This window comes from Ochlerotatus camptorhynchus, unplaced genomic scaffold (assembly GCF_037179485.1).
Source record: "Ochlerotatus camptorhynchus isolate MF236.1 unplaced genomic scaffold, CSIRO-AGI_Acam_v1.1 ptg000060l, whole genome shotgun sequence".
NCBI classification, from domain to species: domain Eukaryota; kingdom Metazoa; phylum Arthropoda; class Insecta; order Diptera; family Culicidae; genus Ochlerotatus; species Ochlerotatus camptorhynchus.
Window position 1 is genome coordinate 52,660 of NW_027040550.1, and position 27,082 is coordinate 79,741.

The window sequence follows — 27,082 nt, forward strand, 5'->3', positions numbered from 1 at the left end:
ACTAGATTCAGCAACCCATTTCAGAATGCCTGGTAATTCACGTCCATTCCGAGGTTACTTTCACATACAATAAGCCCCGCATGTAAACACTACCGTTATCATATGAATAATGGTACTGCAAACACACTTCCAGATTTCGAAATGTGATGTTTCGAAATCTGGCGTGTATTTAGTAATATATGGAAATATGCATTTATGATTGATTATGAATCAGATGGATCTCACCAAATTCTGCCTCCGAAAAAGGACCGGTTTGTTCACTCGCGGTAATAGAAAAAATCTTCCGTGTTGTTTTTACAACCCGACACGACATTTTGAATTACATTCGAAGTTTTTCATTTGCACCGAATTTTTGCTTAATACCTTGTACAGACATACAAAGTTCACTGTTGTACCAACAATCAATACGAAACTAACGATTTTAAATTGGCTCACTGCTTGACTAGCCTATTGGTCCCAAGCAAATCGATTAACGTATCCCATTCTAGTCAAAATTCTAGTACTACACAATGTTTGTTTTGATTCGCTATGAAAGTTTGACAGATAAAATGAGGGGTTATTGGATTTTCTTATGTTTCGAGGGGTGATTCGACTAGCTTGGGACCGAAGATAGTACCAGAGGTGAGCCACAAAGATGAGCACGTTTCTTCGGGACCTACTTGTCTTAGAGTTACCTCTATGGTTGTACTACCATTGTACCATAGAGATAATGGGACCAATAGGCTACTAAAGTGGTGAGCCAATTTAAAATCGTTAGTTTCGTATTGATTGTTGATTGTACTGCTTTAAGCAAGTACCACAAATTGTACGTTTTGAGGTACTGGATTAAAGAAGTGCAACGGTACTAATTTGTATGTCTGTCTGTGGTATAACACCTCATTCGCGTGCATCCTCCGGAAGGAAGAACGCCAGCACCAAGAAAAAAAAAAATACCCGTAAAACTCTTGTTGGGAGGGAGGCAATGCACCAAAAACTAGCTACTTGAAAAACCGACCGACGCAACACCACAGCAACACAGCTCTTCGAATTCAGTTCGCGGATGAAGTTAAATACCTAGGTGTTACGGATAGGAAACTGAACTGGAACTCTCATCTTGACAAGGTTATCACTAAGACTCAAAGAGCAGATTTTTAGCGATGGGCCCAATTTTAGATCCAAAGGCCAACATTAGAGCAATTTCCCCAAGCATTTTCCTTATGTTGAAGATTTGGATATATGTCGATGATTCGCAACTTCATGGATACTCTCAGATAAAATCTAAACTAACTAGGTAAAAGTTTCACTTAATCGCTATTTACCTGGGTCTAGCTAAAAATGAAGAGAGAGAATAAGAACTTAGTATAAACATTGATTATACATAGGACAGTATGTAGTGCGTTTATACCTGAGTACTGCGAACTAACTCAAAATGCTTGTCATCTGGGAGCCGAGTCAAACTGTCAAACGGAAGCCAAACATTCAAAAGAGCTCAGAATTCACGTAGGTAGTTACTTTTTGAACCACAAGTAAAAGTGTTGCCACCTACTGAAAACAAATTAAGAATTATAATTATGAAACTGTCGAAACATCAACCTTAGTAGGCGGATAATGTAAATCATCGAGCGTGATGCTCGAAAAAGTGTTTTTATTTGATATTAATAATGCCTAAACTGGGTTGCTGAAACAAGAATGCAATCAAACTTTATAAGAGTCAGGTGAGCTTTATGGCAGGTGCACTCCCATCACCATGTATACGTTATTTCTGGAGCAGAGGAGGAGGAGCCAAGAGTTCATTTGACAGCATGTATATACAATTTCGTGAGCTGTTTCAGCAAAACAATTTGAAACTTCGGAAGATTTTCAAGATGTTTTCTAGCTCACTTGAAAAATAAAATCATTTTCGCTACAATATTTCACCAGTCAAGCAGAGCAGAAAGAGCACACGTCCGATTTTTTTTTTCAATCTTTATTAAAGAGATTTTTAGCCTTATACCTCGTTCACATTACAGCGTATATCACGTGATATACGCTGTCTTGCAATGAGCACTCATACATCTAGTTTTCACTGGAAATCCTATGTATGAGTGCTCATTACAAGACAGCCTATATCACGTGATATAGGCTGTAATGTGAACGGGGTATTAGGCTAGTTCATCTCTGCACACGTCCGATGAATACGAGTAATGTCTGTCGATTGATTGTGCGGCAGATGATGGCGGGAATTTCAAAGAAAGTCCGCGAGATCATCCGAACGTGTAATTTTGCAATTTTTTTTTATGAACGTTCTATAAAATACCTTTGATTAAATTACACTTCTCTCAGTCAATCAATAACGTGGACCAGACTTTATGACACTTCTCATTGCCTATCACTCTGAAAAATCTTCACATCTGATTGACGTGAAAACATAGGTGGTTTTCGTCCACCCTATTTTTCACGTAACTTTTACCGGAATTGCACGTAGCCGATCAAAATTCAGCTTCAATTATCTACGTGATTAGACAGGTAAATAAGACCTGATTTCCACGTACTGCTTACGTAAAATCGGGGTGAAAACTACTGGACATCTGGTAACTTTTACGTGACATTCCGTTTTGTTTAAAATGCTTTTCATGTAATTTGTACGTGAATTTTTAATGAGAATAATGGGCGGTATATATAGAAGCAGTCAATATTATGCAATTTTATCGGGAAGATATAAATTTCACGATTTTTCGGTAAAAAATTTTACCAATATTCGGTAAAGTTTAAACGAAGTTTCGGTAATCTGAATATTTAATTACCGAACGCTGTAAAAAAATTTGCAATACGATCTGTAAAATGTGGTAAACGCCGAATTCGGTAAAAAAATACCGAACACACTGTAAATGTCAAATCCGTAAATTCAGACTGTCAAATCGTGGGACGGCTTTTTTTACACATAACCGCAAGCTGAAAGAAGCGAGACCAGTGTAAAGTGTGTCAAGTGAAAGTTGTGTAATTTTTATCATGGAACAGGTATGGAAACAAATACAAGACCAGAATGAACGCATCACTGAAATTTTCTGTAAGTAAACATTTATTCAATAAGTTCGATTATTTCCAGGAATTACCATCGATAGAGTGTTTTTTCTGCCACGATAAAGTTCTAGGTTATGTGCCAAATATATTTTTTGATTGCACCTATCAAAAATGCAACTGCCGATATGGCAATTTCTATTCACTAAAGCGTCATATTATAGAAAAACATCCTGCTGGATCCGCCAGCATTGCGGCGGAAAAATGCCAGTTTACGGGATTCAGAGAGCGTTTTTCTATACCAGTTGCGCAATGCGATGACTCCTATCCAATATCTAAGGACCGGTTTGAGAAGCCAAATACTTTGGAAGAGATTAAAAACATAATAAATATTAGTGTATGTCGTATGACATGCGATGTGGGACTACCTCAAACCAAAATCTCAGAATTTGTTAAACTATGTGACACAATAACCCAACACATTACTGGTTACTTAGAACAGCGCACTCTGCAATTTCTTGAATCAAAAGGCATTCACCTGGAGTCTTAAAAAGAGGTAGAACTATGGAATATTTTTCACCTGGATGATTTGTTTAATAAAGTGAGCTCTTTCTCTAAACAATCTAAATTCCTCAACAAGCTAGCCGTAACCACACCAGCTCCTAAGGAAATATTGCTGAGCCGTCGAGAAGACGTTCGTCATGTAAATTCTGTTCCAAAAAAAAGTACTGGTTAACGAAACTTCTTCTTACATCAGTATTATAGACATATTCAAACTCATTTTCAGAGAGTCTAGTACGAGACAACACTTGAAAGAGCTAAACATAACCAATACATAACCAATAATCTGATGCGATCAGATTAAGTATATACCTATATGATGTGGAGCTGGGTAATGCCCTAAGCTCAAGGGCTGGTATTAATAAAATTTCCAACATTTGCATTAAAATTCAAAACATGCCTGATCAATATAACAGCTCACCACGAACGGGTTTCCCTGTACTACTTTGCACTACTCTAGATGCAAAACAAAACGGTTATAGGAAAATCCTAGAACCATTGATCGAGGACTTAAAACTTTTGGAACAGGGCATTGTTGTCTACTATAGTAATGAACCGTTTTTACTCAAAGCAGTTGTCACTATGTTCTGTGGAGACACATTAGCCGTGCATGACGTTTTTGGACTATTGGGGCCAAGTGCAAACTATTTCTGCCGTGTATGCCAGGTATCAAGCAAAGAATTTCATGAAGACCCGTTTACTGAGCTTCCAATAAGCTTGGTACGATACTAATTTAGAAGCAGTACGGAATGGATCTATAACCCCAAAAGATTGTGGACTAAAAGCTTCAGGTTGTATACTGTATGCATCAGCTCCATTATCATATCACTGACAATTTCGCCCTTGATTTTTTTTTATAATCCATTTATTTGTCAAGGCTCAAATGCGTTAGCTTTGCGGAGCCGAATATTTTTTACATTATTGTGTGTGAATATCATTTTCTTACAACCAATAACTTCGCCCTTGATGGTATGCATGACCTAGCTGAAGGAGTGATTCCATTGACCATCCAGTTGGTACTGTCCCGCTACTGCAAACAGAAAGACTTGAAAATCAACGTCGAATACATCAACAACCGGATTAACACGTTTACTTATGGCTTCACCGATCGAAAAAACAAACCTTCTGCCAATTTCACGAATGATATGATTACAGATCCTACCAAGCACAAGATGAGACAAACCGCAGCTCAAGCCCTTCTGCTTTTAAGAAGCTTTCCTTTCTTATTTGGTCACCTAGTCCCCGAAAACTGCCACTATATGCAGATGATTGGTCACCTCATCAATGTCGTGAGAATCATTTGGTCACCTATTGTTTCACAACATCTGCTATGTCAACTAGATGAGCACATCATTTTTTTCGAAAAGACCTTTTATGCTAACTTTAATAGGAAAATCAATAAACTTCACCATTTACAACATTATGTAACCTGTATTCTAAAAAGTGGTACAATGAAACAGTACAACTGCTTGCAATTTGAACAAGCCAACAAAGTCGGAAAAAACCAAGCTGCTACTTGCCGAAATTTTAGAAACATTTGTTTTAGTTTGACAAAAAGGCAATGTTTCAAAATGATTGTCGGTTTGTTGGACAATCCTTTTTGTGACAAATTAACTTACAAATCGGGTCGATTTGTCAAACGTACAGAATGTTTAAGTGAGACATACTTGGATCAAAGCACGGAGTTTGTTTTCGTCCCGAACACCGCAACATTGAATGGCATTGAATTTCGAAAAAAATCTGTGATTTCTTTAATAAAACACGAAAACTATATGTTTCCCACATATGGAATAGTTCGAGAAATTGTGGTCGTGAACAGCAAAGTAATGTTTTTATTGCGTATGTGCCATACGACATGGCATAATAACTTTTTTGAGGCATATGAGATTAACCAAACGGATAAGGATAAACTCATTCAGATGGAAGAATGTTTCACACACACACTACATTTTCATTTTGGTCTCCGTATGGCAGTATGCAGAAATATATATCAAGAAGATTATACAATCAAGATTACTAATGGCAAATACCAAACCAAAAGTAATTACAATGTTACATGAGAAACTTGACATGCTCTAATTTTTTGTTTGTATTTAAACAGGGAGAGAAGAAATCGACGATATCGAAACGTTCATGGCACTCAATGAACAAGATTTCAAAAGACTCAGCATGACCACAAAAATGATCAAATTAAAACAAAAATTCAAGAACAACATCGCGCGAATTTTGAACCCGAAGAATGTAGCGTGACGTCACAAATGAACTCAGTGTTAATAGGCTGAACCTTTTTGACAGTTCAGTGGTACTGTTTACAAGCACTTAGTCGTTTTTTCGAAAAAAAAAAATTCTAAAATTTCCGAATTTTAACTTGAAAATTGTCGAGGAACAGCGCGGTGAAAAGATGTTGCTCGTGGACAATGCAGAAGTGTGGTTTACATCTCACTGCAGTCTGAAAAATTATCGAGAAAATCTACCCAAGAAAAAAACGACTAAGTCCACGTAAACAGTACCACCACAAACGAAGTGACAGACGACTTACTGGCGAAGAAATCCATTAAAATAATGTGGTTCACTGTAATAGAATTTTCTTGGTAGCTTGTGCCATCATCCACCAGATGGGTTAGTTTTTTTGTTTTGATTTGAACAAAGTTGATTTTGTGTACAATGATTCTTTGACAGTGTGCAAATAGTGCGTATCATTTTGTCATTTTTTTATGCATTTCAGTTTTGAGTAGAGTGAAAGAGATAGAACCAAAATATTCTAGTACATTTGGTGAAAATGCTAGTTCAATGCAATAGTAGTGTTGCCATGTGGTACAATCCAGTAGTAGTGGTGTTGCCATGTGGTACACTGAAAAATTGCAATAGCAGGTTAGTCACCAAAGTTTTCGAGCCGCTCCGTCTGTCACTTCGTTTGTGGTACCACTGAACTGTCATCAGATTGAGGTTAACCCCGACGGTGCAAAACCTAATAGACGAGTGCACGGATGGATTTGAGTTCACTCACTCGACAAAAAGTGACACAACAGCGGGGCCCTGTTTACTAAAAATGAACACATGAATAATGCTCGCATAACATTTGTAAAGGGATTATCAATTTTTGTAAACAACTTGCTAGGTCCTTTTCACGAGAACCGAAGTATACTCACGTAAACCAAGAGCATTATTGGGAAGGGGAGAATTTCTCCTACCCGATGGTATTGTTAGTTTGTGTGGGCGTATTCGGTTCGCGCGAAAAGGGCTCAACAAGTTTTGTGTTCAAAAGTTTATAGGCCCATTTCAAATGTTACGCGAGTATTATTCATGTGTTCATTTTTAGTAAACAGGGCCCCGCTGTTGTGTCACTTTTTGTCGAGTGAGTGAACTCAAATCCATCCGTGCACTCGTCTATAGTCACCTCGTATGACGTAGCTCTTCATTTGATTTGCACGGAAACGTGACGACACACGAGATTAATACTATTGTCAGTTTGATTTCATGGATGTTATAGGAAACATTTGAACATCTGCAAAAATGTATGACCATAATAGCTTTTCTATAGCTCCAATCGAATATAAAAGCGAATTTAAAAAAAAACATTTTAAACCGATACGACAGCTTCCCATTTTATAACTTCGAGTCTGCTATTTTAAGATTATCCTAGGTTGGTTAGATGAACCAATCATAGCTATACGTTTCTACTATGGTATGTTTTAATCATGTCAAGTGGATATAAATAGGCAATAATTAAATCAAACTAATAATTTGAACGTATAGCCATTACTGGTAGTCAAAAATTACCATCTTGTATGTATATTCATAGTCGTCCAAGCAACTTTTACAAAAATAAGATTTCGACATCCCTTGTGCGAACGTATCCCAACCCGGCCACTAAAACTGGTGATGTTCCACAGGTAACGTATGACCTATACTATGTTTGAGATCATGACGAGTAATATCCGGCTATTCATCTAGGCTCTTTGGTTCCATCCTCACGCAAGGGGAACTAATCGTCACGCCGGTCGCATCCATTACCACATGGAGTATCTGGCCAAAAAATCGGATGAGCGTGTAGTAAAACGTCGCCGTATCGAAGACCCCTCGCTACCGACTACTGACACAAGCGGTACTTTGGATGATCCAGAACATGAGAATCTTCAGGAAGTGGTATACCTAATAAAGGAAAAATTAGTTCAAGTTCGTAATGTGTTACTTTAATTGCAGATCTTAGAGTTGAATTTTACGGTTTAGCGACTTTGCAGTCAATTTAATTGTTTATAGGAAAGTTTGAACATACTGAGAGGTAAGCACATATCATCGGTAAGAGACATGTGTGTGAGAAAATTTGCGAAAAAATCTAAGGGCACCGGTGGGATTCGAACCCACAATTCCCATTCAGTACACGGGTGCATTGCCAATTATACAACGGTGGACCTATGGTCTACGGATGTATTTGGCTAATGACATTTGAGTTTCGAATCCGTTCCCCACCCTAGTCCTTCTGCGCAAGCGTTCTCTGATACACAACAATCGTCTATTATCGACGATATGTGCTTGTACCGCAACCACTCAGTATCAGTCGATGTGAACAATAGGTCCACCGTTGTATAATTGGCAATGCACCCGTGTACTGAATGGGAATTGTGATTTCGAATCCCACCGGTGCCCTTAGATTTTTTCGCAAATTTTCTCACACACATGTCTCTTACCGATGATATGTGCTTACCTCTCAGTATGTTCAAACTTTCCTATAAACACTTAGAGTTGAAGACAATTGTCCCCAACCAACAATCCAAGACGCGTATTGTTGAGTTATGGGCGACAACATTCGGCAATCGTCAGCTTTTCCGTGAACAAGGTGATTTTTATCAATACGTAATGGAATATCCTGTGTTTACTGCATTCAACGGAGAACTGGTAAGACGTATTTTCGGCCGCAAGGAGTTTTAAGCTTCTTTTTTCAGATCACAATCGACTTCAGGAAATTGAAACCGAACGCGATTACACTTGTGGATAAATTGATTCCAATTGAAATGAAGATTTTAACTCAGTTCAACGATTTGTTCAAGGAGATCAACAACGGTAACACTGACAGCCACTGAAAAAAACATTAGTTCTAGATAGAGCTGTAATTAGGACGTAACAGCCTTTGTAAACAATGACTTCTCTCGTTGATTTCTCGGAATTCAAGGCACGCCTACACAAACCAACATATCCATCGGGTAGGAGAAGTCTTCCTCTACTCGATGGTGATGTCGATTTGCCAAGGAGAGCCATGACTTCCGAGAAATCATCGAGAGAAGTCATTGTTTACAAAAGCTGTTCCGCCCTAATTCCAGCTCTGTCTAGAGTTTCAAAATTTTAATTTCTGCCTACTAGATTTCATCCGGGTGCTGGCGATTGTAAGGGAGAAAAACCCATCCCGTGGATCCTGAAAAACCCAGCAGAATAATGCATCGAGGAAAAATCCTCTTAAAGGGATTGTTGAATGGATTGAGGTACAGTATTGATATTATATCATGACACGTAAAATTCATCTAATAATGCAAATAATAACCTTTTTATAGGCCGAAGACAACTTTACGTATCAAAATACGGTGCTTCATATTCTGTTCGTAAGAGGGCCATTTTTGGAAGACTCGGACGATTGCGCAATATGCTGGAAAAATCTGGCGATTCCAATTGGACATGGAATGAGGGAAGCGTTTGAAATGTTGATCCAAACGTTCTTCGTTTTTGATACTGTACCGGCACCGTCAGACAAACAATTCTTCCTATTCTTCGGAGCAATGATTAGCGTTGAAACAACAGGAACAAAATTTATGCACGCGTTGCAGTAAACTTGTATTTTGTAGTTGAGTAAATTTTTTAAAACGTATCCCAAAATCATAAAAGGGCCATAATTTTAATGATGAATAAAAACATGAAATGGTAATGTAAAAAAGCACCTTTAATATAAACAATCCGGAAAAATTAAGAATTAAAAAACAAAACATTTATATTTTTAGTTTTACGGCACAATTCGGTAAAAAGCACCGAACCTTTCGTTAAAAAATACTGAATCGTTCGGTAAGAATCACCGAACTGTTCGGTAAAAATTACCAAATCGTTCGGTAATTTTGACATTTCATAAAAAAAAAAAGTGTTTACGGAACGTTCGGTACCGTGCGGGACCGAAATCCGTACAGCACCGAAATCCGTACACCCTGTTGAATTTGTTTATTTATATGCATCATAACAATGTAAATATTATACATGAATACAAATTCATGCATTAGCTTGATGTTTACGTCAACAATTAAGCAGTAGGTCGTGCAATTAAAATAAGAAAAATAAAAACCTTATCATGTGTCGGGCATTTCTATCAATCGGTTGCGTTCTTAACGATTTTCTAAGAAAATCACTCGGATTTACTTCCAGTTGTTAAGCGTATTTAAGTGATTTTTGCAAGTAGTTTCCTGAAGGTCGATCGGAAATGTAAGTGTTTATCGTTTTATATCTCAATTCTAAGTAATGGATCATTCATATGGTATTTATTTATCAAAATTAGTACTGTACGGATTTCGATCCATATATAACAGCTGATTCTAAATCCGTACACTTGTGTATTAACAATGACGACTCCACTTTATCCAATGTTTTTCAGCAGATCATGGAAGCTAAATACACGCCGGAGGATTTGGGAAATCTTACCGAGAAGCATCCAGGGATTTTGCCGTTCCATTCACCACCATAAGAGATGCCGTATTGAATCGCTACGCTCTTATTTTATTCGTATTGTAAATGTTATATTATTAATATCTTTTAATGAAGAGCGTCAAGAACCAGCCGAAAAGGAAAACAGCGCAGCTCCCCTACACCAACACGCATATACAAATTACAGAGATCAGACAGAAATGGGCAAGAGAGCATTCCCAACAGTAGCCATCAGCGAGGAATGGCCGGAAATATACATGAAAGTGAACAGGAGAAAATTGATAAAGAGAACGCAAAGAAACAAAGGATTGAGGAACGACAAAAGAAAAAGGTTGAGCGAGAGATGAAGAGGAGGAAGAAGAGGCAGAAGAGGAAAGAAAGCTGGAAGCAAGAAAGCATTATAACTTGAAAAAGCAATGGCAACAATGCAGAAGAAGCAGAAGAAAGCTGCGGAACAGAAGCAATGAAAGATCTGCATTTTTATGATTATTACTCTCTTGACGTTTTAAATTAAATTAAGTTTTAGTAGTTAACTTACGTTTATTTTATTTTTCATGTACAAAACCAAAAACTAATCTTTGATGGTAATTCATTGTATTTTTTGTTGGTTTCGAAGATGGTTCTATTTTTTTTCACTTATCCGCCATTATAGGGCTACCATCTTAGGAACCGCTTATTCTATCGCTTGATGCCAGTGGGTTGGTGGAGCGTTTCCATTATCGGTGTATTAAAGATGTTTCGGCAGTCTTCTCTTCAGTTTGCTATTATTGATTCGACAACATTGTCCAAGCTACACCGCCCAGTTTAGGCCCGGTTAATAATGTTTTGTAGCGTTGAGCTGGAGTGCCCCCAAGTTCCAAAGTATGGCGCATCTTGCACGTTACCACATGTCAAATTTCAAAGACCTCGAAGTTGTGATCGGAGGTAAGCTCTAGTAATAATATTTAACCCAAAGCACTGGTATAGAATAAAATTAGGAGGAAATGAATCCTTAAACATGATATTAGTTAGCATGAAAATCCAGAGCAGTCACCTTCTTAAATAAAAAGAAATCAGTTACCTTTCCCTTGAATCGATTGGAGCATCAATTCATCTAACGCTGATATTACTAGTTAAAAAAATAAAAGTAAAAAAAATGAACTTGAACTGTTGACGAATGATTCTTATGTAAAATCGTACGCTGAATCCAACAATATAAATGTCAATTATTTTAACGCTAAATTAGAGGTAAGAAATTTTTCGTTCATTACAGCCGGAGGTATTTGTGGTTGTAGTAAACACGTTTTTTTTTTAAAGTGATGTTTCATTTTTTAGCTATATCTCAAAAACTGTCCTACTGAGATTTTTTTGGACTACATTTTTGGATTCAGCGCACGATTTTACATGGGAAATGACCATCAGCGTACAAAGTTCAAATAGTGTATTTAAACGAGTATACACTCAGGTCTTTTTTTACACGGGGGATGATACGTACCGTGTAAAAAAAAAACCGTGTAAAAAAAACCTACGAGATTTTGATTTTTCGCATGCTTAAAAGTTTTTAAAAAATCGGATTTTCATGCCATTTTTAATTAAAGCATGATATGGTCCATATAGACATATTTTAAAAATTTCTGTATTTACACCAAAAATTGTGATTTTTTTTAAGTATGCCATTCGATTACCTATAGCTTGAAACGGATAATGTGATTGGAGTCAAGTCGATAGGTTGTATCGTTGTCGAGAAATCGTTAAAAACGTACCGTGTAAATCGTGGAAAACCGTGTAAAAAAACCGCGTAAAAAAAAACATGTTTTGGACTCCTAGCCAAGCAACTTCTAAAAAAATACTTTATTCAAGACAGCAACATGTTTTTTTTTCATTGATTTAGATCGATTTACATGCATGTACGGATTTTGATTCATGACTGTACGGATTTTGATTCATCCTCAACACAGTGTACGGATTTCGATTCAAAATTGCACGGATTTTGATTCAATCGTAGAACGCTGTACGGATTTTGATTCAAGAGATGTGCAATTTAAATACTTTTTTCTTATAATTAAAGGTAATTTTAAGACCTGGTGTTTGCAAATAATGGTAAAATAAAGATAAATGTATAGGAAAAAGATGTGATACAGAGCATAAAGTGATAGCATTATTTAGTATTGACCGTTAATGATTCTCTCGATTCTCGATTTCGGTCCCGCACGGTAGTCATTTCGTTTACCGAACGGATTACCGAACGTTCAGCTGTTGAAAGTTCGGTAAAAAATTACCGAATACGGTAATAATTTCTAATGTCGTTTTCGTTTTTGGCGGTGTAGCACTGGTGTAGTGTAAGCAGGAATAAGCGCGAGTCTTTGACAGCTCAACATCATTTGTTTGTAAACAATGGTGCATCCTATATCTACACCCTAAAATATTTCGGTGTACGGCAGTGTAGCACCGGTGTAGCTACATCGCAAAAACGAAAACGACATAAGTGTGTAGCACAGAGTAATAGCACAAACGAAGTGACAGACGGAGCGGCTCGAAAACTTTGGTGACTAACCTACTATTGCAATTTTTCAGTGTACCACATGGCAACACCACTACTACTGGATTGTACCACATGGCAACACTACTACCACAAACGAAGTTACAGACGACTAACTGGCGAAGAAACCCATTAAAATAATGTGGTTCACTGTAATAGAATTTTCTTGGAAGCTTGTGCCATCATCCACCAGATGGGTTAGTTTTTTTGTTTTGATTTGAACAAAGTTGATTTTGTGTACAATGATTCTTTGACAGTGTGCAAAGAGTGCGTATCATTTTGTCATTTTTTTATGCATTTCAGTTTTGAGTAGAGTGAATGAGATAGAACAAAAACATTCTAGTACATTTGGTGAAAATGCTAGTTCAATCTAATAGTAGTGTTGCCATGTGGTACAATCCAGTGGTAGTGGTGTTGCCATGTGGTACACTGAAAAATTGCAATAGCAGGTTAGTCACCAAAGTTTTCGAGCCGCTCCGTCTGTCACTTCGTTTGTGCTACTACTAGATTGAACTAGCATTTTCACCAAATGTATTAGAATGTTTTGGTTCTATCTCTTTCACTCTACTCAAAACTGAAATGCATAAAAAAAATGACAAAATGATACACTCTTTGCACACTGTCAAAGAATCATTATACACAAAATCAACTTTGTTCAAATCAAAACAAAAAAACTAACCCATCTGGTGGATGATGGCACAAGCTTCCAAGAAAATTCTATTACAGTGAACCACATTATTTTAATGGATTTCTTCGCCAGTTAGTCGTCTGTCACTTCGTTTGTGGTAATAGTTTTATTGCTAGGGAACTTTCTTTGGGATCGTCTTTTCTGCATACAATTCTCATTATTCATACTATACTAATCATGTTCAGTCTTAGAAAATGTTATGTTAAATGTTATATGTTTAAGCCCCGTTCTAGATTTGTTTGTTATTCATATCTTATGCATTGCAGCTCGCGAGAGGTTACCAAATATGGGTTCTTTTTCTCATCCGCAATAGTTTGGGGGGAGGGGGCGATCTGAGAGCTGAATAGAAGCAAATAAAATAGGGAACACAACACCAAGACCCAAACGACTAACCAACGCATGCGGCTCACACTTAACTTGTTCTATTTCTTTCTTCCCCTCATGTACCAATATTACCTACCTGAGAACAAATGGGAACACGGCCAGATTTTCAATAGGAAGAAGGAAAAAACGTAAGAGAGTACCTAAGCAGTCAGAAAGGATTAGGCCATTTGGAAACTCAGCCAATTTATACTGGACGGAACTGGTAAGTAGGATAAGAATTGGAAAAGGTGTGTGCTTACATGATTTACCTATTTTAGAATTACCTATAAGCCACATGAGAACCTCATTTCCTTCAATTACTACTCCATTGCAGCACACACCTAATAATGATCACTAACATTCATATAGTTTCAGCATTATCGACATTTATAATCAAAAGGTGAGTTGCAAAGTATAATTACCATGCATAGATATAAGTTAATGTACCAGAACCTGGAAGGACACGAACCTACCCATGTGTGTCTAGAGTATCGCACGAGCTGACGAGTGCAACGGGAAGGACAGTATAGGTGTATAGACTAGGGGGTTAGTTCCTAGATAAGCCAACTTAGCGGTTGGCACAGCCTATACACTGAACAATTACAATTACAATTAAGAATATCTGGAGAATGAGAGAGACGACACATTCCTATCGCCAACCTTATAAGGTCTATAGACTTACCTTGGGAATCTTCTTCGCACAAAGAGTAAGAGGGTCTCTTGATTTAATTAGTCCGCTAAACCACTTTATTCGAGTAGTTTAAATGACGTTTACTACCATTCGAACTTTGAAATAAAACATTATTTTCAAACTTTTTCTTCTAGAACCACGAGAAAAGTAGTCATCATTTGTGCGTTTCATAAAAAAATGGAATTAGTTGGTCCAGTTCTGTGAAATCGCTGGTAGAAAGTCACACTAAAACTGCTTGACAAAGTGGTCCGCTAAATTTGCTCAATTCGTCCAGGAGACTCTCTCACTGCCGGATGTCTCTGGATTCGCCCATATTTTTTTTTTTCGCTGCCAAGTCTGCTGGACTTGAGTTAAAAGCTGTAAGGTTAGGCAAGATGGCCTTGCCTTGCCTCGCGCCACATTATGATTATGGGAGAGATGCTATCTACTGCTGAGTTGGGGAGTGATAAAATGCCGGTTCGACAAAAAAAAATTGAGCATTTTCATGTTCGTGTTTTATTCACCCATTCAAAAAGTAAAACACATCGGAAAGGTGTAATCCAATATCGTGCACTGAAGTCGCCCTTACAATTAGGATTCCTTTGCTTAGTCATCTACCTGATTTATCGATATTACCACGTTTTTTTTCTACTATGATTGCATTTCCAGCAAGATAAAAAGAATAAGGAATGTGTATCCAAAAGTAAACCGAAAAATTATCGTCTAAACAAGACTTCCTTACTTTCCTGAGACAAATTTACTCCGACAGTCCCTACATCTGCTCAATTTAGTCAATCAAATATACATACATCAATGAGCCGGCCCTACGGTTGAACAATATTGAAACGAACTTTAAACTTAATCACGTGTCCTACTTAAAACATTCTCTTATTCCCATTAGGTGGGATTCATCTTTTTTTCTCTTCTAATTCTAACGATGACCAAAAGCCGAATGAATTGAATTTTTTGTTTGTTTGACAGAAATGTAGTTATTCGATGATTCCCTACTGTTGTGTTTCTCCCGCCTACAGCTCGTCGTGCTGTTGGTCCCGGTTGGGATCGTCCACCGAGCAGGCAGCTGGCGTCTGAGCGCGGTACTCGTACTCGCAACGGTTCGGCTCGGAGACGGCGGTAATCCTGGTGTCCAGACCGCATTCCAGAAGGACCATGGCCGAGCGAGCCGGTCCGTTCCAACAGGTAGCCCCGTTGGCGTACAGCATGGCAGTGTAATCGTCGTTGGCCCACTTGTCCCAGGTGCCCAATCTGTAAGTACGAAAAACAAAACGATTTTTATGTCTATCCAAACGTGGAGGAAATGCAACCTACCTAGTTTCGGCGCCACCGCTCTTGGGCTGCTGAATGGCTTTGTCGAAGAGGCACAGCTTGTAGATGTACTCGCGGTCTTCGAAATTGATGCATTCCCCATTCAGAGGAGCGAATTCTTCATCCTTTCCAAAGTCCTTGTTTAGCAGGTCCTCGATCTTTCTCATTTCCTGATCGATTTCGCGCACGTGACGATCGGCTTCGCTGTGATGATTTCTAGCTTCGTTGGCTTTGCGGATGAGTTCCTGCGTTTCCGGATCGTATTCCACTTTAGGCTCCTGGGCATTCTCAACCTGCCCTTCACCGACTTCCTGGTCGTCCATCCCTTCGTCGTCTTCCTCTTCCTCTTCATGATCGGCTGCCCCCTCTTCTTCGTGGTAGTGCTGAGTCGGCTCACTTCCATCTAGATCGTAACCTTCGTCATGTTCGTTTTGCAGTTCTGCTTCCTCGGTTTCGTACTGACCAGTTTCGCGCTCATCCTTTTCCAATTCATTCACATCGCTAGGTGGTTTGAACAGTCCCGAATCCAACATTAGAAACGGTTTGATCTTCGGCCAGCACAACGTGACGAACGTTTCGAAATCGACCTGATCGTTATTATCCAGGAAAAAGTGAGCCTCATCCACCGTTACCGCTCCATCTCGGTTTCGGTCGAATACGATACGCGTCTGCAACTCCACCACTTCCAGCAAGCCGTTCTGGTTGGAATCGTACTTGCGGAAAATGTCCACCGCTTCCTCTCGATTGCTCATCGCTTCCTCGTCCTGTTTCGATTTACGGGCTTCCTCCTCGCGATCGCGGTAGACCTTGTGAGAAATCGTGCACTATTAGTTAGCGTCTATAGTTCAGCAAATCTAATAAAGCAATACAAACCTTCAATGCGGCACTTTCCAGCGCTTCGGCGTCCTCCTTGATGGTAGCCTTTTCCTTCCGAAGTGCCTCGGCTTCCGTTTTGGCTTTTTCCAGCTCAACAAAGCGAACGCGCTGCTCTTCCTTAATGGCCTTTCCCCTCTGACTCATTTCGGTTCGCAGTTGGTTACCCATTTTGGCCATCTCAGTTCGCTGCTTCTCCCGAATCCGATCCTCCTTCCCCAGTTCGCTGCAGGTGTTGATGCAGCTGGCCCTCGACGCATACTCATCCGAAGCGTCACAGCAGTCGCAAATACCGTCATTCACGCGATTGCTCGGAAAATTCATCGGTTTGTACCCGGCATTAGTACAGTGGAACATTCCATTTGGACAGGCAGCCGTACCGGGTTCGTCACTGCCATCATCACAGTCACAATAATCGTCGTTTACCTGCTCCCACAGAATCGTTTTCCGTCCGTCCAAACACACAAACTTACCCCCATTGTCGGCCGGATAGAGGCTGGCTCGGGAAATCGAAACCCCCCGCGGACGAGGCAGCTCCGTCAGTACTAGAATCCCCAGACTGCACACCGACAGCACCAGCAGCAGCCAGCCACTTTCTCTACCCCGGCTAGACCACATTCCTAACCAAGCGATACCGGTACCGGTCTTTAGCACTAAATTACACTTCGTTTTCTGTCACAAATATACCTTATTATCTCGCCGTATTCAAAAATTTCCGTATTACCGATGCGATCTGCGATGGAAAAAAATGAATGATCTGGACAAAAGTGATTCGATTTCGATGAGTGCAAAAGGACGAATGAGGTGAGGGTTGAGGTCACTGACAGCATGTAAAGCGGGCGGCTGCCGTACAGTTGTCAAACTCCACGGTGGCATAAATAAGAAAGTGCTCACTGGGCATGAGGGTTTAGGTGAAAATCGGTGGGCAGTTGAAAGTAGTAAACAAAACGAAAAAATGTTTCAAGGTCGCGGTATTTGAAGTGTTTGCAGATTCAAAATTTAAATTTTCTATGTGAAATAGCTCGCGATGCGGTGTTGAACGGAGGTAAATGGTACTGCCAATAACGAATAAGTAGGTAGGTATGTTTTCCACTGAGAAATGAGTGTCGATTTTTCGTAAAGCAATTTATTGAATTTTGGAGGTAAAATTAGAGCATCTCCATTGGGGTGAGGTTTTTCAAATATTCAACGGCTGGGCCCTCATTATGGAACCAAGTCAAAACGACTGTTGAATGAAAAATGCTTCGTTTCGACTTCCCCAATAAGGCCGCTGATTAAATCCTCGGTAAATGCATGGTCATTAGGTGAGCTGACACTCCTAATAAGTGCCGCTATTAAACATTTTGGTCTTTATAACACGGTGAAAATGAAGTGAAGTGATAGTGACCACGAGTATCATGTCACCGTGAGTAATTCAATTCATTTTCACCGTGAAGTGCAACTTGCAATAAGAATCTTTAAAAAATGTTATTCAAATTTCATATTCAATTAGACTCAACTGCTACGACAATTATAGCTTTTTCGAAGGTGTGACGAAGCGCCATGGAGATGTTACCAGTTGAGGTAAGACACTTTTTTCATGCTTATTGATTATTAGAAATACTTAGATGGAGAGATGGGCGGAGATAATGTTTTGAGTCAAATTAACTGTCAAAATCTGAGCCAGCTTGTTTTCCGCGAGAAGCCAGAGAGATGTCGCTACTGAGGTTATATGTTTTGAGATACTATGTTTTCAAGAACAAGTTTTTCAAAGAGTTACGTCTGTTTGTCTGTGATGTAACAGTCAATTTAAAAGTATCGTAGTTGGTAGTACCGCCACCTGTGGCGCGCATAGTCAATTGCCTTGCGTTTGACGTTTGCACACTACCGCCATCTGTTCAGCGTACTACCCACCACAGTGTATTCAACAGATGGCGGTAATGTTTTAGCGACGATGTTTTATAGTGATAAATATTCAATGTGTTATGTCTGTTTGTCTGTGGTAGATTCATCAATTATTATTTTGGACGTAAATCGAATCAAAAGTAAAAGTCATGTGAATTGCCAGCTTCTAGCATGTTTGCAAGATAATTTAGGTACAAATCCCTGCTGCTGAATTGTATTTTGTTTTCTCCGCCCATCTCTCCCTCTGAGTATTTCTATTGATGAATCTACGTTACGGTCGGCCAGCAGATGGAAATGATGTGAAAATGATAATGACATTTTGCTAGCTGTCAAATCGTATAGAATATTTTTTAGTACATCATCACTTTTGTGGTTTTGGATTTCAAACCTAGGTGTCGCATGCACTGGTGCAGTTTCGCGTAGATTCACCAATTCGACAGTGAGCATGCATAAGGACCTATACGCGATGATCGATTCTCTTCGTCGATTTTCTCTTTTGTTAATAACTCGCTAGATTTAACGTTTCTCGGTGCGTTTGCTGTTGCTTTTGATAGCCAATACAACCTGTTACTACTCTGCATTAAACAAATTCTAGAAAATTGTTTAGCTTAGCTGTAGCAATGCAAAGAGAAAATCGATGAAGAGAATCGATCATCGCGTATTCGCCCTTATGCATGCTCACTGTCGAATTGATTGTGTATTAATTAGCCAAAGAAGTGTAGGGAGGTTGTCAATCCCTCTTTCTTATCTGATGAATTTACGCAAAGGTAAAACTACCCATCCGACACCTAGTTTTCAGATTTGCAGTTACATAACTGATGATGTACTAAAAAATATTCCATACAATTTGACAGGTAGCAAAACGTCATTATCATTTTCACATCATTTCCACCTGCTGGTCGACCGTACCGTAAATTCGACAGTGAGCATGCATAAGGGCGTAAACGCGATGATCGATTCTCTTCGTCGATTATCTCTTTTGTTAATAACTCGCTAGAACTACCGTTTCTCGGTGCGTTTGCTGTTGCTTTTGATAGCCAATACAACCTGTTACAACTCTGCATTGAACAAATTCTAGAAAATTGTTTCGCTTAGCTGTAGCAATGCAAAGAGAAAATCGATGAAGAGAATCGATCATCGCGTATACGCCCTTATGAATGCTCACTGTCGAATTCATCAATTAAGAGAAAGTTAACCGCCAAAAAATAATAATATTTCTAGCATGTTTTGATTTTTCCAAAAATATTGGAAAAATATATCAAAAATCCAAGAAAATTTGTGTTTTTCTTAGATTCTTGACAAAATTTACATTTAAAAATATTCGCATCATAAAAAAATCGACCTTTTTTTAGTCCAGTCTTTCGAAAAATAGGAAAAAAACTGATTTATTTTTTATGTTCGATGTCCACAATATTTTTAGAAAAATCAAAACGAAGTTTTATAAATATTCAAAAAGTTCCATTCAGTTATTATCAGTCATTATCCAGGATTGACTTCCGTTTTAACTCGTCAGTAGAAAGTCGCGTGTATTTTAGCTAAGTAATAAATTATATTTTATCAGTTAATGTGCACGTCAGTTATTCCGTATACAGTAAAAAAATCTTCCAGATTATTGGACCAACAAACATTATCAATAGGTCCTACCACACCTCTATTTTTCGAATGAATATAAACACAATAAAATCATTCTTGCTGTACGACAATGAATGAAAAAAACTTGACTAAAAAGTGAGGAAACTCAGAATCTAATGCATTGTTGAATCAACAACTTTCAGATTTTGGAGACAATCTTCAAAAACCTCCGCTACAGTGACCTGAAGCAAGCGTCGGCAGTTTGCCACCTTTGGTACAATGTCTACCAACGGTCATCGTTCCTGTCCAAGATGGCGGTCCACTTCAAGAAGGAACTCACACCGGACACGATTGAACTGTTCCTCAAAAGTGAATGCCTGTATCAAAATATCTGCTTCACGTCCATTCCGTTCTACGACGTTTCCAAATCGAAGCGTAACCTCTGCCGCCAGGATGTCATCTACGAGGATGTCAGGTTTATCGGTCAACTTCGTCGATTGCTATCGAAATTCGCCGACTCCCTGCAGATGTTGTCTTTCTGTAAATGTCACCTGGAACGTAACAGACTTTTCGAATTTCTTCGCATGATACCTGACCTCATGAGCCTGGAAGTGGAAGAGTGCATCTTTGCTGGGGACGATACGGGTCAGACACTTCAGTTGTCGAAGTTGAAGAAATTTAACTTCAAATATCCCGAGGACGAAATTCAGCGATTTGAATCGGGTCATATCTACTACAATATGGCAAATAATCAGTGCTGTTTGGCCAAATTGAAGGTCCAACTGCTCGTTAATGAAATGTTTGGTGACCTAGATAGCGACTTGTGGGAGCAAGTGAAAGCAGTAGCTCGAATGGTTAAGCACCACAAGAAAACTATGAAGTCGTTCAAGGCGGACAGTTTCAATGATCCTGCTTTGAAAAAACTTCTGTTTGATGATGACGAACTTCAGCTGGAGAAGGTCGTTTTCGGAGAATTGAAGCTACGGAAAGATGATCAAGTGTTCTATACTTTTGTGGAAAAACAAAGGAAAATTAAGAAACTGGAAATTGCAATTGAATCCAACCTGGATGCCAGTAACGATCAGTACCTGAGGGCCATCTGTGACAATTTGGAGCAGTTGGAACAATTTTACTATGACATGTCACGCAACTCCGATGGTGGTTTGGAGAATCTTCAGAAACTACGGAAATTGAAAAATCTAGTCTTGACCAAAAACCGCAACACAGTAGCTCTGACGGAACACTGTTTCGATCAGATCTATATGCCTAATCTCAAGTCCTTGGGCATATGCTACAAGGAACTTCAATTGCCAGCCGTTCGACAGATACCGATCAGCTTCCCGAACCTGAAGGCACTCAACCTCAGCGAATGTGGTAAAGCCGTCATCGATGAAACGGTTCAACTCATCTTCCTATCGTTACCGGAACTCGAAAGCCTTGATCTCAGCAAATGTAAGCAAGTTACCGAAAGGGCTTTTCTGGGAACGACTCGAATAAGTAGTTTAAGGAAGCTGAAAGATCTGGTGCTGGAAAAGTGCGATGGAGTGACGGATTTGTCGCTAGGAGCATTTGACAATCCGGCACTGAAAAGCATCAGTTTGGCCATGTGTACCCGGATTACCAACGTGGGTTGGGAAGCATTGTGCAGGCAATGCCCAAATATTACCTGGTTGAATGCTTCACACTGCAGGAACTTTGATGACGAATCAGCTAGAATTGTAGCTACCATGCTGCGAGAGCTGGAAATCCTGAACTTGTTCAAGGACTGCTCCCTAACGAATGCGGCAGTTTATTGCATCGTGGAAAACTGCCAATATCTGGAGGTATATATTTTTACATGATTTTGATTAATATCTAGTTGTATACGTAACTTTTCAACAGGATCTCTGTCTCACTAAATGTCGAGGTGTGAAAATGAAGAAAGCCGAATATTTCGATGACAAAATGAACCGCGTCAATAGAGATTGCTTGAAAAATCGAAAACAAACCTTGCCGTAAGTTAAAAGTATACAATTTAGTGGAGGACAACTTTTTTCTTTTGCTCGGTTTAGAAAAGGAAAGAAAGCCACCATAACGTAGGGGTGTGGACTACCCGAAAATTACCTGGAAAATCAACTCTTTTCGTGTGAAGGAGGGGTGCTTTTGGGGATCATAAAGTGCCATACCTTCTTTAGAGTGAATCTTCCACAATTTCCAGGTATTCAAGTTGTCGCATGTCAGGCTATAATTAAACGTAAGAGCCTTTGTATTGCTTCTGGGTATATTCCTCCCCGAGTTTCGGTTAACCGAAAACATCTTTCAGATATCAGTTCAGTTCTTCCTAGTCCACGGTTGATTATGGGAGATTGTAATTCCCACGGTACAGACTGGGGGGATCTGTATGATGACAACCGTTCTACTTTGATGTGACCTCTGTGACAACTTCAATATGACAATAATTCTTTACAATGGAAAAGTAACACGTGTGGCTGGTCCATCCTCGAAGTCCTCGAATGGAAGTAAATTAGACCCTTTGCTCTAATTCATTATCGTTGGATTGCACGTGGAATATGATCCAAGATCCGGACTGATCCTCCCAATTGGTTGCCGATCGTTCTATACGCGGATGATGTTAAGATCTATGTGATTGTTCGTAACTTCGCCGATTGCTTGCGGCTTCAGCACCTAATCGATGCCGGCGCCGGTGGTGTAGTGGTAAGTGTGACTGCTTTCTAACACCCCCAATGGGTCTGGGTTCAATCCCAGCCGAGGTCGGTGGGATTTTTCTGAGGCATAAAAATCTCTGGTCACGTCTTCCTTCGCAAGGGAAGCAAAGCCGTTGGTCCCGGTCCATGTGTGTTGAATGGGTGCGATATGTGCTACTCAGGTGTGGAAGCTGCCTTCCTGCACATTCGATTGCCGTCAATGGATGGCAATCGATGTCCGTCGGTGATTGGCACTGGATTGTGGAACAGAGACCGACGTTAAATAAAGGAATGAAGACCTAATCGATACTTTCGAAGAGTGGTGCTCAAGAAACTATCTCACGTTGAATGTACAAAAATGTAATATTATCTCATTTCATCGCAAGCTGAAACCAGTGGCATTCAACTATAAGATAAATCGCCAACTTCTGCAACGTGTGGACAATGTTCGTGACCTAGGAATCACACTGGACTGCGCCTTAACATTCAAGCTTCATTACTCGGGCATCGTTGCGAAAGCTAACAGGCAACTCGGGTTCATTTTCAAGATCTCTGACGAGTTTCGCGACCCTGCCTGTCTAAAAGCTTTATACTGCTCTCTAGTGCGATCGATCTTGGAATTCAGCTCGGTAGTATCACAAACGAAGTGACAGACGACTAACTGGCGAAGAAATCCATTTAAATAATGTGGTTCACTGCAATAGAATTTTCTTGGAAGCTTGTGCCATCATCCACCAGATGGGTTAGTTTTTTTGTTTTGATTTGAACAAAGTTGATTTTGTGTACAATGATTCTTTGACAGTGTGCAAAGAGTGCGTATCATTTTGTCATTTTTTCATGCATTTCAGTTTTGAGTAGAGTGAAAGAGATAGAACCAAAACATTCTAGTACATTTGGTGAAAATGCTAGTTCAATCTAGTAGTAGTGTTGCCATGTGGTACAATCCAGTAGTAGTGGTGTTGCCATGTGGTACACTGAAAAATTGAAATAGCAGGTTAGTCACCAAAGTTTTCGAGCCGCTCCGTCTGTCACTTCGTTTGTGGTAGTATGGTGCCCGTATCAAGCAGTTTGGATGGCGAGGATTGTATCTGTTCAAAAGAAATTTGTTCGGTATGCCTTTCGTCACCTTCCTTGGATTGACCCTATGAACCTTCCGCCGTACGAAGATCGTTGTCAACTCCTGGGTCTTGAAACACTAGAACATAGGCGGACGATTAGTCAGGCCGTGTTCGCAGCAAAAGCACTTATTGGTGATATCGACTCTCCAGGAATCTTGGCTGAATTTCAAATCTACGCACCCAAACGAGCTCTTCGATCGAGGAGTTTCCTTCATCTTGGACTTCGTGCTGCGAACTACAGCTTGCATGACCCAATACGGTTCATATCTGGGCGTTTCAACGAGTTTTACGAGTTTTTCGACTTTAGCTGTGCAGCGGAAACCTTTCGTCACCGTATTCAACGCATACTCCTGAGAAGGTGAGTAGCTGTCCATTTTATGTACACGCGAAGGATTGTGTTACCTGTTTATTTTTTTGTTTCCGGTTCAACTGCATGACGAGCACTTCTACCTGATTCACGGATAACTCTATGCCATAGGAGGATAATGTTTTTTATGCTATAGACTTGATAAATGTTCGTTGTAATTGTATTGTATTATTGTAATTCATGTATTTCGAAAAGATATGGGATTTTTACGCATTTTCTAGGCTTTTCCCCACAGACAAACAGACATAACACATTGAATATTTCTCACTGTAAAACATCGTCGCTAAAACATTACCGCCATCTGTTGAATACACTGTGGTGGGCACTACGCTGAACAGATGGCGGTAGTGTGTAAACTTCAAACGCAAGAGAATTGATTATGCGCGCCACAGGTGGCGGTACTACCAACCACGATACTTTTAAATTGTCCGTTAAATGCTTGTTCGATGAACAACTTGCGAGTGTTATGTCTGTTTGTCTGTGTTTTCCCCATCAGGCTTCATTTAGACACGTTAAGTCCGACGAAGAAAAACAAATTAAATAAATAAATTAAAAAAATAAACTGCGCTAGATTAAGAAATACTAAGTGCGGGTTGTGCTTAATAGGCCGAAAATGGGGTAGTTAACCCTACACCCTTTGCATATCACGGAGAGTGTCACCAAAAAGCGAACGAGAAAAAAGTTTTCGGTTTCATGTGGCAAAAAAATATCTACCCGTTCCGTTCCCGTTTGATTCGAATGTTTTAGCAACAATCAATACGAAACCTGGGTACTGCGGAGTCGACCAATTTTATTTTGCAAGCCAATGGAAAACTGCTTGCAAATTTTCTCAAGTTTAAAATTGATTTGCTCTTTCTCAGTTGGTTCCCGCCAAAAGCTCTGAGCCAGGAGTGCTCGAGCCCCCATGACTCTATCAAAGTTTGTTTACATACATGTTTCGCCAAAGTATGTTTTTACTGTAATTGAAAACTCAGCTGCCTCATAAAAACTATGCTGGTTTTTATACTTTCATCACTAAGCCTGTTGGTTTTTATCTTTGAGCTTAAAAATAAGAATGTGTTATGAAAAAGTATGAATCATTTTTATGAGATTACAATGCTTGACGGTAGATAAGAACAGTAACTGCATTTGCTGCTTCTGAATGTTTGGCTCCCGCTTGACAGTTCACACTGGCTCCCAAGTGACAAGCATCTTGAGTGAGTCCGCAGTACTCAGTACGAAACTAACGATTTTAAATTGGCTCACCACTTTAGTACCCTAATAAAAAATAACCATAAACGAACGATAACCCAAATCATTGAACTATTCCACAAATGGTTTGGATGATACCCAGAACACGTCGTTAAGCAAATTAACCATACAATTTTTATTAGGGTAGCCTATCCAGCTTTCCATGCTCGGTAATGGCGGCCTGTTTGTATGAATAAATGTATCCTTCACTGTGCTTTTTGACACTAACTGGAGGGCGTATGTTGTTCCATTTTCTTCTGTTCCTGGGAGAGGGAAAAGGAGGGGTCAAAACCCGAACATCCAGATAGTGTCAAAAAGCACAGTGAAGGATACATTTATTCATACAAACAGGCCGCCATTACCGAGCATGGAAAGCTGGATTGGTCCCAAGCAAACGATTAACGTACCCTATTCTAGTTGAAATTCTATTACTACACTATGTTTGTTTTGATTCGCTATGAAAGTTTGACAGATAACATCAGGGGTGTGTGGATTCATGCAGAACATGCAGGGGTGAGTGAAATAGCTTGGGACTGCTTGGGACCGTTGTTCTGGTACTGAGTGAGCCAAAAATAATAATGATTTTCTTCGGGACCCAGTGGTCTTAGAGTTACCTCTATGGTTTTAGCACAGACAAACAGACATAACACTTGCAAGTTGTTCATCAAACAAGCATTTATCGGTCAATTTAAAAGTATCGTAGTTGGTAGTACCGCCACCTGTGGCGCGCATAGTCAATTCCCTTGAGTTTGACGTTTACACACTACCGCCATCTGTTCAGTGTACTACCCACCACAGTGTACTCAACAGATGGTGGTAATGTTTTAGCGACGATGTTTTATATTGAGAAACATTCAATGTGTTATGTCTGTTTGTCTGTGGTTTTAGTGCCCGTAGATTGTTCACGATAAAGCAAATATAAAGAAATTCAACATAACCCTTTGCTTCAGTACCGTCAACCTCCATGTCCATGGGGAGGGTTAGCGACTTTGAGGAAAGCATGTACCAGAACGCTGAACTGCCCCTTTCGTACTACGGCAAGTTACCGAACGAGTGCAGTGGTACAAACTGGCCAAGTGGGCCATCGACAGAAACGTGTAATCTAAAAACATCCGCTGGTTGATTCAAAGTCCTAGACTTCAGTAAGCTACTGAGTGGAGAGGTACTTTGTTTCAAGCAATACGATTCTAACAAACCAAATTTATCTTCCAGTGATATCTTCAAGACCAACCATCGGATGAGCTCGTTCCAGCAGATTTTGGACAACATTTTCAAACCGCTTTTCGACGCCACAAACAACCCGAGCCAACATCCGAAGTTGCACAAGTTCACTGAGAAAATTGCTCATATTTCGATTATGTGCCTCACACATAAATTTTTGCAATGTGATGTCATAAATAATATTTATGTGTGAGACACATAATTAATTTCATTCGCCATTCAATAAGTTTTATGTGTGGTCATACATGAAAATTATAGCTAGTGACAAATGATTTTAATTAGCCATTTTTTTTGTTATTGATTATGATAAATTAATTTAAAAAGTAGAAGGATCTGTGCCTAGGGGCACGAACAGAAGG

General features: G+C 39.5%; 2 protein-coding genes and 1 pseudogene across 2 annotated transcripts; 2 read left to right on the forward strand and 1 right to left on the reverse strand.

The window, feature by feature from the left end:
- The first annotated feature begins 2,967 nt into the window (after positions 1 to 2,967).
- LOC135717520 (uncharacterized) lies at positions 2,968 to 8,951 on the forward strand (annotated as a pseudogene).
- A 5,999-nt stretch (positions 8,952 to 14,950) lies between these two features.
- GCS2beta (glucosidase 2 subunit beta) lies at positions 14,951 to 17,404 on the reverse strand. The gene is made up of 3 exons (XM_065239619.1): positions 16,648 to 17,404; positions 15,778 to 16,580; positions 14,951 to 15,714 (listed from the first exon to the last, which is right to left on the reverse strand). Exons 1-3 carry the CDS (start codon positions 17,263 to 17,265, stop codon positions 15,477 to 15,479), a joined length of 1,659 nt encoding a protein of 552 aa, XP_065095691.1. The 5' UTR covers positions 17,266 to 17,404; the 3' UTR covers positions 14,951 to 15,476.
- A 734-nt stretch (positions 17,405 to 18,138) lies between these two features.
- On the forward strand, positions 18,139 to 22,112 carry LOC135717506 (uncharacterized). The gene is made up of 3 exons (XM_065239620.1): positions 18,139 to 18,210; positions 20,307 to 21,926; positions 21,985 to 22,112. Exons 1-3 carry the CDS (start codon positions 18,190 to 18,192, stop codon positions 22,099 to 22,101), a joined length of 1,758 nt encoding a protein of 585 aa, XP_065095692.1. The 5' UTR covers positions 18,139 to 18,189; the 3' UTR covers positions 22,102 to 22,112.
- Positions 22,113 to 27,082: the final 4,970 nt, after the last annotated feature.

Bases quoted from the DNA above. Each gene is read 5' to 3' on its own strand.
- GCS2beta (XM_065239619.1), bottom strand. From the start codon at position 17,265: ATGTGGTCTAGCCGGGGTAGAGAAAGTGGCTGGCTGCTGCTGGTGCTG. The intron at 16,581-16,647 runs GTTTGTATTGCT...ATTTCTCACAAG, and splicing joins TGGAAAGTGCCGCATTGAAG to GTCTACCGCGATCGCGAGGA. The intron at 15,715-15,777 runs GTAGGTTGCATT...TCGTACTTACAG, and splicing joins AGCGGTGGCGCCGAAACTAG to ATTGGGCACCTGGGACAAGT.
- LOC135717506 (XM_065239620.1), top strand. From the start codon at position 18,190: ATGGAGATGTTACCAGTTGAG. The intron at 18,211-20,306 runs GTAAGACACTTT...AACAACTTTCAG, and splicing joins TGGAGATGTTACCAGTTGAG to ATTTTGGAGACAATCTTCAA. The intron at 21,927-21,984 runs GTATATATTTTT...ACTTTTCAACAG, and splicing joins AAAACTGCCAATATCTGGAG to GATCTCTGTCTCACTAAATG.